The 10060-nt window shown below is 41.7% G+C and overlaps 4 protein-coding genes across 4 annotated transcripts; 1 reads left to right on the top strand and 3 right to left on the bottom strand.

Annotated features, from left to right (window-relative positions):
• Positions 1-936: 936 nt before the first annotated feature.
• Calr (calreticulin) lies at positions 937-2793 on the top strand. The gene is made up of 4 exons (XM_017236577.3): positions 937-1113; positions 1182-1286; positions 1490-1962; positions 2116-2793. Exons 1-4 carry the CDS (start codon positions 1026-1028, stop codon positions 2665-2667), a joined length of 1218 nt encoding a protein of 405 aa, XP_017092066.1. The 5' UTR covers positions 937-1025; the 3' UTR covers positions 2668-2793.
• A 308-nt stretch (positions 2794-3101) lies between these two features.
• LOC108122082 (thiamine transporter 2-like) lies at positions 3102-5285 on the bottom strand. Its single transcript, XM_017236574.3, has 5 exons — positions 4586-5285; positions 4180-4481; positions 3782-4110; positions 3487-3728; positions 3102-3425 (listed from the first exon to the last, which is right to left on the bottom strand). The coding sequence occupies exons 1-5, from the start codon at positions 4792-4794 to the stop codon at positions 3167-3169; spliced, it is 1341 nt and encodes a 446-aa protein (XP_017092063.2). The 5' UTR covers positions 4795-5285; the 3' UTR covers positions 3102-3166.
• An 82-nt stretch (positions 5286-5367) lies between these two features.
• Positions 5368-7208, bottom strand: LOC108122081 (thiamine transporter 1-like). Its single transcript, XM_017236573.3, has 5 exons — positions 6974-7208; positions 6462-6763; positions 6053-6396; positions 5749-5990; positions 5368-5698 (listed from the first exon to the last, which is right to left on the bottom strand). Exons 1-5 carry the CDS (start codon positions 7180-7182, stop codon positions 5437-5439), a joined length of 1359 nt encoding a protein of 452 aa, XP_017092062.2. The 5' UTR covers positions 7183-7208; the 3' UTR covers positions 5368-5436.
• A 126-nt stretch (positions 7209-7334) lies between these two features.
• Positions 7335-9840, bottom strand: LOC108122083 (thiamine transporter 1). Its single transcript, XM_017236576.3, has 5 exons — positions 9080-9840; positions 8938-9020; positions 8549-8850; positions 7924-8485; positions 7335-7863 (listed from the first exon to the last, which is right to left on the bottom strand). The coding sequence occupies exons 1-5, from the start codon at positions 9203-9205 to the stop codon at positions 7602-7604; spliced, it is 1335 nt and encodes a 444-aa protein (XP_017092065.2). The 5' UTR covers positions 9206-9840; the 3' UTR covers positions 7335-7601.
• Positions 9841-10060: the final 220 nt, after the last annotated feature.

Here is a 10060-nt window from a genome sequence, read left to right as displayed (position 1 = left end):
TCCTACATCGACTCCACTACCGTGCATATTGGCGCATCCTCTTGGAGCTTCACAATTTTAAAAACAATTTTTTGGGGTCATTTTTGTATGGGCTGTTAGCCGGGTTGGTCCACTTTTAGTCGATTTGCTGCAAAACGTAGGGAACGATTTTAATGAAATTTTCAGGGCATATTCTCAAAAGAACGGGCTATAAGCTGGTGTATCGCGCTTATTGGCGCATCCTCTTATTTCTGAGATAATGCTCAATACAGTGTAGGGGCAATTTTTCAACCCCATTTTTAAGCTACTTAAAGAGTGAAGAACCCGCTCAAAGTAAGAAAAAACAATAGTTTATTCAATTCTTAACAATTCTATTGTTTATTTGATTAAATTTAGTGGCTAAATACGGAAATAATTGAAAAACAAAATATTCGTTGCTGTGTTCCAATTCCACCGTTCCACTTCGACGCTAACTGAGCGACGCTAATTTGACGTACATCTTTTTCCGTTACAATTTTTAAAATAAGTGTGAATTATTTTTTTTATAAATTAATAAAGAGATTTTTCATTACAAGCTGTATGGGAATATAAATTTGTGGAGTTTAATTCAAGAATCTGCTTCACAAAGCTTTCTTTATGTTTTTGTTGTGGAATGATATTCATTCAAACTTTGGCGGCATTTCCAGTTCCAGTTTACTCCAGCTGTGAAACACTATTTCGTTTCATGCTTTGCAACACTAATCATACAGAAAAAACAACACCGCTCCCTGAAAAAACGTTCGATAATTCCAGGGCTGTAACGATTTTTTGGTAAAATCAACCCTGATCGGAGTCAAAAACCTACGTAGACAAAACTGATTGGTCCACATGTGGCCAATGAAAACGTTCCAGCGAGGCAAATTGTAAGATTTGTCATCCCACTTTAACACAGGCGTTTCAAGTGCAATAAATAAATAGCACCTTTCTTGCCGGCATTTACCCGTTTAACTTTAACCGAAGTGGGAAGCAAGTAGTTTCATTCCGGAAAATAAAGTGGGAGCGTTCACATGATGTGGTGCAAAACGGGAATTCTACTACTGGCAACAGTCGGTTTAATAAGTGCCGATGTCTACCTCAAGGAAAACTTCGATAATGGTAAATAAACTGCGGCTAATTCAGGTTCCCGGACGCCATGTGATTTCCTTGCGTTTTTTTCTACACAGAAAACTGGGAGGATAACTGGGTATACAGCAAACATCCTGGCAAGGAGTTTGGCAAGTTCGTCCTGACTCCAGGCACCTTCTACAACGATGCTGAGGCTGACAAAGGTATGCGTCATTCTATAAATTCGGTTTTTGGTTTTTTTTTTCCTTTTTTTTTATTTTTTTTTTGGCTATTTTCTACATTTCCATACTCTCACTATGTAAAAAGTGGTTATCTACATGGAAATGTAGAAAGAAACCACTACGTGTACACTTTGAGTAGCCATAGTAATGTATACATTTTTTTTTCTTTCGTTCGGGCAACGCAGGTATCCAGACTTCTCAGGACGCCCGCTTCTATGCTGTGAGCAGGAAATTCGACGGATTCTCCAACGAGGATAAGCCCCTCGTGGTACAGTTCTCCGTGAAGCATGAACAGAACATCGACTGCGGTGGCGGCTATGTTAAACTGTTCGACTGCTCTCTGGACCAGACTGACATGCACGGCGAGTCGCCCTACGAGATCATGTTCGGTCCCGATATCTGCGGCCCCGGCACCAAGAAGGTCCACGTCATTTTCAGCTACAAGGGCAAAAACCACTTAATCAGCAAAGATATTCGCTGCAAAGATGACGTGTACACCCACTTCTACACGCTCATTGTCCGTCCGGATAACACCTACGAGGTGCTCATTGACAACGAGAAGGTTGAGTCTGGCAACTTGGAGGACGACTGGGACTTCCTGGCCCCCAAGAAGATCAAGGACCCCAACGCCAAGAAGCCCGAGGACTGGGATGACAAGGTGAGATACACGTTTTAAATGCAATGCAAAGTGAAAAACCCGAAAATTTCCTACGGTGGCTTACCGCTTTGTTTATTTACCAAAAAGCCGGTTTATCAAATACAAATTACTTACCTTATTTGTTTGTATATCTAATCTAATTATCAAAAATAGGCCACCATTCCCGACCCCGATGATAAGAAGCCCGAAGACTGGGACAAGCCAGAGCACATCCCCGACCCCGATGCCACCAAGCCTGAGGACTGGGACGATGAGATGGACGGCGAGTGGGAGCCCCCAATGATCGACAACCCCGAATACAAGGGCGAATGGCAGCCTAAGCAGCTGGACAACCCCAACTACAAGGGCGCCTGGGAGCATCCCGAGATCGCTAATCCCGAGTATGTGGCTGACGACAAACTGTACCTGCGCAAGGAGATCTGCACTCTGGGCTTCGATCTGTGGCAGGTTAAGTCCGGCACCATCTTCGACAATGTCCTGATCACGGACGACATTGAGCTGGCTGCCAAGGTGGTGTCTGATGTCAAGGACACCCAGGCTGGCGAAAAGAAGATGAAGGAGGCTCAGGATGAGGTCCAGCGGAAGAAGGATGAGGAGGAGGCGAAAAAGAACGCCGATAAGGACGATGAGGATGAGGATGACGATGATGAGGAGAAGGATGAATCTAAACAAGACAAAGATCAAAGCGACCACGACGAATTGTAAGGGCGTTTAGGAGAAAATGCGTCAAAAAATATTCGGTATTTTTTGTGTGTTAGTAGCTGCTTCGATATTGTAAGCAAACTGAATCCACAATTACAATTTGTAAGACTTATAATTTATAAACATAAACCAGTGTGTTTTCATTTCAATTTGTGGCGGGAATATATTCATGAAAGGTAATTTAGTCAATCTACAGATTTTGTAGTAAAACTACAATGCAAAAAGGGGAAACTTATGTATGTATGTATGTACTAATGGAAAACTGTTGAATGGGACCATGAATTCCACACTTAAAAATGTAATCGATTAGAGCTTATCTCTGTTGTTAATCCCTGACCCCGAGTCTAATGAGCTTTCGCTGTTAAACGGAATTCTAAACTCTCTAATTCTTAGAAAAACAATCAGGTTTTATTTAGAACCATAGATTGGAAAAACCATATATTTTTAGACTTTATTATAATATTCTAGGAATTTTATAACATAAAGTCTTAATGTTATAATATTAATTTACTTGAATAGGCTTTGGCCTTTTGCAGAATGACCACAAATATTGGAGTGAAACAAAAAGAAAATAAACTAAGCCTATAACTACAAAATAGAAGGCATAGACGGTAAACTGTTCGAACACATTAAGATTGAGGTTGGCATTCTCCGAGACAACCACAAAGGTCAGGATGCATTGCAGGAGTAGGCCCAAAAAGGTGTTGAAGCCAAAGACCAAGGCAAAGCTGTCCTCGAGCAAGCTGCTAGCCAACTCCGAGCTGAAATTACATGAAGAATAATTATTATTGAATAAAACTATAATAAAATAGAGGGCTCTACCTGGCTACAGTTATGGTAAAGGCAAATAGCCCTCCATAAAGGGTATATCCCAGATAGGATAGGTATATGTTATTGGTCCAGCAAGATAGCAACACACATCCGCCTTGAAGGATGGACAGAAACGCCATGGACAATAGACTAAGCTTGGTACTCAGACGTCCTGCATGGAAGTATCCTGCGAGAAGTGCAAAGACAGCACTTAGAAGAGTTAGCGCAGCATCCACGGCTCCATTCCAAACAATCTGTTAAAGAGTCAGACATTTAAATTTATTTAAATGACAATTATTAAGTTTACCGTTGGCTCATTTTCAAAAGATTTCCAAAGTACTTGCATGTACGTAGAGATTTGCAAAAATCCCGCCAAGCTTATGGCATACCATAAGCTCCATTGTATCACCAGGGAGTTGGTGTAGGCAGCGCGGAAATGCGCCCAGAGGAGCTGCAAGGCCTGGGTACTCCCTTTTGGGGTGATAGGTTCAGGTTCGCTTGTCAGATTAGAGCCCTTCTCTAGGCTCCCCACTTCTGTCTTGGACACTCCCTCAATGGCTTCTGTTTTGTTGTGGAAGTACAAGCTCTTCTCCACCTTGGGCAACCACAATGCCCAAAGCAAAGCCACAACTTGTGCTGAGAAAATATAATTTTAGTAAGTCTTAAGAAAAATATATTAATAAAGAATTTTTTTTAATTACGCACAGCTCACGGTAATGTAGTAGAGCTGTCGGAAGTTCATCCACTCCATTCCAATGAGTAGCTGCGCTAGCAGTCCGGCCACAAGCTTTCCCACAAACATGGCAGCTCGGGTGTGTGAGGTTACCCGGGGATAGTACTGCTTGTCCACTTTCGCGTAGATATACGCATAGTAGGCCACCTCGGCCGCTTGATAGAAGCCATAGAGCACCTCCACCGACTGCAATCCACCCAGAGTGGAAGTCCAGAGCAGAGTGCTCCAGATAAATATACCTGTGATAGCATTGGCTATGATTACGGGCTTATATCTGTCGGTTAATAAAATGCAATAACGTTATTAAAGAGTTGTAGAATAAAAAAAAGCTTTTTAATTTGTTGATAAGCTAAAAATGACATTTCTTTTTTAACTCACCTGAGCAAGTCTGTTAGCAGAAAGACAAAGATGAGAAGTGCCAGGTAGGAGTATGTTCCCACAGGGTAAACCAAACGATTGACTTCGTCCTGAGTAACGTGATACCACTCCCCCATAAGGATCTCAGCATGGTAAGGCTCCGAGGGTCGGAGCTCCCGCAGGAATCCGAATATGCAGAGGACACACGAGATCTTCAGCCAAGACTCCATGCCGCCACGGTTGTCAGTTAAATTCTAATCGCGTACTTACTATACGGTACCCGCCAGGGCTTGAACGGGGAGAGCTTCGGCCAACTATTAAAATAATTGCACATTCTTCCAAGGGGTTAGACCAGTGAATAGAGATTTAGCTTCGACGCTTGTAATCAGCTCGGCACTTTTCGAAATTTACGTCGGGGAACGGAACAAAGGGAATGGTGTGTGATCCGGGGAAGTTTCCGCTTACCTGTGCCGAGCATGTTCACGATCTTGATTGAGCTGCTCTATGGTGTCGGCGAGGTTCCCACTCCATGCTGGCCATTCGAATTATCAACTAATTAGACTATTAACGCGCCACTTAAGTGGATCTTGCAGCGAAAAAAGCTCTGCTATTTCAAATCTATAAACGTATCGTATCTCAACTGATTATTAAAATACAGTCGCTGATTGACTAACTATATTTAACCATGGCGGGACTCCACCCATAAAAACAATCGTATTTATTACAAGCCATTTGATTGGACGAGTTAGCCCTTGTGAAATAAACTCATTCAAGTTTGAAAAGATTCATTATTATTTAGATTGAACAATGTATATATTCCACTCTGTGTAACAACCTTAATATTCATTAAAATCTATACTTTCTACGGAGAATTATGCTTCTGATTTCGATTGTTTTTTACCCTTCAAGCATGTTAAGGCACCTCGTAACGAAATCGCTACGAGATATACAAATCCTAGAACTATATAATAGAATGCATACACGGAGTACTGTTGAGAAACACTGAGATTCAAGCCTATGGTTTCCGATATAACCACAAGAGTCAAGATGCACTGCAGGAGGAGGGCCACAAAGGTGTTGAAGCCAAAGATCAATGCAAAACTGTCCTCTTCCAAACTGCTTGCCAACTCGGAGCTGCAATTTTAAATTAATTTAATTATTAAACAAAAAAAGGAATGACCTACCTAGCCATAGTAATAGCAAAAGCAAATATGGCGCCGTAAAGCACAAAACCAATGTAGGACCAATATATGTTCTTTGGCCAGCATGTTAGGAGTACACAACAGCCCTCCAAAATCGACAACAACGCCATTCCAATTAAACTGGTCTTGGGCTTAAAACGTCCAGCATGAAGATATCCGGCCAGAATTGCAAAAACAGCACTTAAGAAAGTTAATGCGGCGTCTACAGCTCCGTTCCAAATGGTCTGTTTTAATATAAGAAGTAATTATTTCTTTCTTTCAATACAAAATTGATGAATGTACTTACAACTGGCTTGTCATCAAAAGAGTTCCATGCCACTTGCATATAGGTGGTGATCTGCTGATAGCCAGCATAGTTAACAGCATACCAGAGACTCCATTGTACCACCAACGGATTTGTGTAGGCACTTCGAAAATGAAGCCAAATTAGTTCCAAGGCCTGGTTGATTTTCTTTGAAAAAGGTATATTTTTACTTTCTGAATTCAGTTCTTTTCTAGGCTCAGAAGCATTTTCCAAGCCATTTGCATCTGACTTGATATTTCCTTGGATAGCCTCGATCTTGTTGTGGAAGTACAAGCTTTTTTCCACTCTGGGCAGGAAGAAAGCCCATATAAATGCTAGAACTTGAGCTGTAAAGGGTACAATAGGTCATTATCACTTTGTGGAGTCGTGGAGTACTTATAGAAATACATACGACTTAGGGTGATATAAAAGAGTTCCTGGAGGTTCATCCATTTCATTCCTATAACAAGTTGCGATAGAAACCCGGCAACTAGTTTTCCCACGAAAGTGGCCGCTCTGGTATGTGAAGTTACCTTCGGATAGTATTGCTTCTCCACCTTGGCGTAGATAAACGAATAGTAGGCCACCTCAGTAGCTGAATAAAAGCCATAGAGCACTTCCGTGCCCTGTAAGACAGGAAGGGTGGTGGTAAAGATCCATGCGGTCCAGATAACGACTCCAGCGGCAGCGTTGGCAATAATTAATGGCTTATATCTGTGGAGCAGAAGCGATGTTAACTTGTTCCATTATTTTCCTGATAACTAGTAATTAATTAACGATTTTTGGAGACACGTAAGCCCAATCGGTTGGAACATCTTATGTATGAAGAACTTTATTGCTTTTATCTTATGTATGAAGAACTTCATATAACAGAAACTTCTTTAAGGAAGTACTTAATAGGTGGCCAAGGGTAAACATCCTCACCTTAGAAAATCCGTTATGAGAAATACAACGATTAGTAGCGCCAACTGGGAGTAGCAGCCGACTGGGTAGACAAAACGGTTCACTTCGTCGGCGGTGAATTGATACCATTCGCTCACCAGGATTTCAGCGTGGTATGGCTCTGACGGTCGCATTTCCCGCAGGAAACCGAATACGCAGAGCACGCAAGATATTTTTAGCCAAGACTTCATTCCGTACAAGACAATTAGATTCTGCCCTTATTCAATGTACCAGCCTAAAATATTAGTATCTTTACATAAAGCCTTATCTTAAATCTGTAGAGTTAAGGGCATAAAGAGACATACACGTTTTAGCTATATAAATTATCAGATAATGAAGAAGATTTTGGTCTATACAAGCTGGGTATCTTTATTCAGCTACATTTCGTACTGATTGTGCGCTCTATAAATGGAACATATCTACAAGATTACTTAAAACTCGTCAACAGATTTCAGATTAATAAAATCGTTAAAACTTTTCCGGGAAACTAATCAATATTTTCGGGAATACTATCTTATAATTTCAGCGATAGGAACACCATTTCATTGAGTCCATTAGAACTTGATCCAGCCAAAAGGCATAGTTAAGTACAGGTTAAATGCATCTGCAATTATTCCAACGAGTTCTCCAGCTTTTCGCTGGTTGTGCCGGGGAACCAGATGTACTCCACCAAAACCGATATCAGGTACAGCACTCCCACAGCAATGAAGTAAAAGGCATATGCCGTGTATTGTCCCACCGGCGAAAGTTCAAAGCCGGTTTCCGTAACAAAGATCATTGTCAAGAGAGATTGGAAAGTGAGGGCCACCAGAGTATTGAAGCCGAAGATCAATCCGAAGCTTTCCTCCTGAAGGTTTCGAGCCACTTCGGCACTGAAATAAGATAAAAGGAACATTAAGATAGGTATAATTTGATTAGACTGTTAAATATACCTTGCTACAGTAATGGTGAAGCCATAGAGAGCACCAAATAAAATGAACCCGACATAAGACCAGTATATGTTTTCTGTCCAGCAGCAGAGTAACACGCAGCCACCCTCCACGGCGGACAAAAAGGCCAGAATTAGTAGAGAAGTGCGTGGATTGAGACGTCCTGTATGAAGGTAACCAGCTGCCAAGGCACACAATGCGGCCAGGGCAGTTAGAACAGCATCTACCGCTCCGTTCCAGGCCATCTCAGGCTCGGGTTCAATGGTTTTCCACAGAACCTGAACGTAGTAGGTAACTTGTAAGTAGCCGGCCAATCCGATGGCATACCACAAGCTCCACTGAATCACGCGTCCATTGGTATAGGCGCTGCGAAAATGCTGCCACAGAAGTGCCAATGCACTGGGCTGCTTGGTGGCACTTTCCCGGGGCTGATCAGACACTTCCAGGTTGCTCTCTCCGGGCAGCTGAGTCTGCTGCTCTGTCACGGGCACCTGCTCGCGATGGAAGTAAAGGCTCTTATCCACTCTTGGTAGACTGAAAGCCCACAGCATAGCTATGATTTGGGCTGTAGAAAAATGAAATCTTATTAATTTCAAGAATCAAATAATTATTGTTTGGGCTAACTAACTTGCCAGAGTAATGTAGTTGAGCTGCTTGTAGTCCATCAGGTCCCAGTAGAGCATGAGCTGGGAGGTGATTCCAGAAATCAATTTCCCTGCAAACATGGCAGCCCGCGTGTGGGAGGTAACCTTGGGATAGTACTTTTTGTCTACTTTGGCGTAGATGTACGTATAGTATGCCACCTCAGCAGCCATGTAGGTGCCATAGAAGAACTCCAGAATCTGCAGGGAGATCAGACTAGTGGTCCAGATGAGCATACTCCATATAATCACACCGGTGGCTCCAATGGTGATGATCAGCGGCTTGTATCTAGTAAATAAAATATGTTATTAAATTGTGCTTTTCAGAAATATTCTCTTAAAAGATCTTCTCTTTAACTGTTACTGATTAAATTACCTTAAAAAATCTGTTATTAAGAAAACAAAAACCAGCTGCACCAGGTACGAATATGTTCCCACAGGATAGACATCGTGGGTGAGCTGAAAAAACAAATTAATTTAAAAAGAAATTCAAGGCCAGATGTAAAACTTTAAGTAACCTGGTTCTCTGTAATATTCCGCCATGGTCCAAGAAGGTACTCCGTGACATAGGGCTCCGATGGCCGGATTTCTCTGACGCATCCGAAGACGCACAGCAAGCAGGAGATCTTCAACCACTCCCTCATGGCGGCGGGATGAACGAAATTGTATAACGGTCAGATGCCGTCAGCTGGAGTTATGCATCTGGGCTAGAGAAACTCAACAAATCACTGGTCACCTGGATTCAGGAACTATCTGGTGTATCAGGCCATGGTCGTCTCTGGCTCAATCTTATCTCTGGATCCAAAAATACGTATCACTTTGAAGTGCCCTCGTTATATTTACACAGAAATCGCTGCCTTAACGATTGTTAGATAATTGCGAATTTATTATGCGGCAATTGCAGACAAACCGGCCGGCTATACGTCCACCTTATGAATGTCGTATATAAACAAAAAGCACTCTAATCGCTTTCAAAGCACACAGGTGTTTCGGATTGGCGGGTCTTCGGACACCCTACCACGTGTATTTTTTGTGGGAGAATGATCGCAACAACCTTTAAATGTGCCCGTTATCGATTTGTCGCAAACTAAACACTTAAGTTCTAATAAAAATTTCAGTTCCAAACACGGCGAGGCAATTATAATCAATTGACATCCGTGACTTGAATAAATTCGATTTCATATTGTGGCCGGCAGTTACGTCACAGCCACGGCAACAACAACGGTGTTGCAGCATCTGTTGGTGCGATTTTTCGATAGGTGGCAACTCGGCTCAGCTGTTCTCACCTGACTGTTATCAACGCTTATTTGAATGAGATATTCTACCTTATTTTATATAACCTGGGAGGTTTATAAATATGGAAATATCTTTTTTACCATAAAACTAAACCGTTTAAATTCCTATTTTTTTAATTTCAAAAATTTCATTCTTCATTTCATTATTGTTTCATCATTGTAAAGAATAAGGTGTATTTAAATTTTTATTTTTCGTAATTAATT

This window comes from Drosophila bipectinata, chromosome 3R, assembly GCF_030179905.1.
Source record: "Drosophila bipectinata strain 14024-0381.07 chromosome 3R, DbipHiC1v2, whole genome shotgun sequence".
In the NCBI taxonomy this organism is placed as follows: Eukaryota; Metazoa; Arthropoda; class Insecta; order Diptera; family Drosophilidae; genus Drosophila; species Drosophila bipectinata.
The sequence above is the reverse complement of the archived record's forward strand: the minus strand, read 5'-3'. Positions and strand labels throughout refer to the sequence as shown.

What these genes read in the sequence shown, in the direction of transcription:
- Calr (XM_017236577.3), top strand. Translation starts at nt 1,026, where the DNA reads ATGATGTGGTGCAAAACGGGAATTCTACTACTGGCAACAGTCGGTTTA. An exon ending in CAAGGAAAACTTCGATAATG is followed by an intron (nt 1,114 to 1,181) that starts GTAAATAAACTG and finishes TTTTCTACACAG; the next exon opens with AAAACTGGGAGGATAACTGG. An exon ending in CCGAGGACTGGGATGACAAG is followed by an intron (nt 1,963 to 2,115) that starts GTGAGATACACG and finishes TATCAAAAATAG; the next exon opens with GCCACCATTCCCGACCCCGA.
- LOC108122082 (XM_017236574.3), bottom strand. Translation starts at nt 4,794, where the DNA reads ATGGAGTCTTGGCTGAAGATCTCGTGTGTCCTCTGCATATTCGGATTC. An exon ending in CTACTACATTACCGTGAGCT is followed by an intron (nt 4,111 to 4,179) that starts GTGCGTAATTAA and finishes ATATTTTCTCAG; the next exon opens with CACAAGTTGTGGCTTTGCTT. An exon ending in TTTACCATAACTGTAGCCAG is followed by an intron (nt 3,426 to 3,486) that starts GTAGAGCCCTCT and finishes ATGTAATTTCAG; the next exon opens with CTCGGAGTTGGCTAGCAGCT.
- LOC108122081 (XM_017236573.3), bottom strand. Translation starts at nt 7,182, where the DNA reads ATGAAGTCTTGGCTAAAAATATCTTGCGTGCTCTGCGTATTCGGTTTC. An exon ending in CTCATAACGGATTTTCTAAG is followed by an intron (nt 6,764 to 6,973) that starts GTGAGGATGTTT and finishes TCTGCTCCACAG; the next exon opens with ATATAAGCCATTAATTATTG. An exon ending in TTTGCTATTACTATGGCTAG is followed by an intron (nt 5,699 to 5,748) that starts GTAGGTCATTCC and finishes TTAAAATTGCAG; the next exon opens with CTCCGAGTTGGCAAGCAGTT.
- LOC108122083 (XM_017236576.3), bottom strand. Translation starts at nt 9,205, where the DNA reads ATGAGGGAGTGGTTGAAGATCTCCTGCTTGCTGTGCGTCTTCGGATGC. An exon ending in TTAATAACAGATTTTTTAAG is followed by an intron (nt 8,851 to 8,937) that starts GTAATTTAATCA and finishes TTTATTTACTAG; the next exon opens with ATACAAGCCGCTGATCATCA. An exon ending in TTCACCATTACTGTAGCAAG is followed by an intron (nt 7,864 to 7,923) that starts GTATATTTAACA and finishes ATCTTATTTCAG; the next exon opens with TGCCGAAGTGGCTCGAAACC.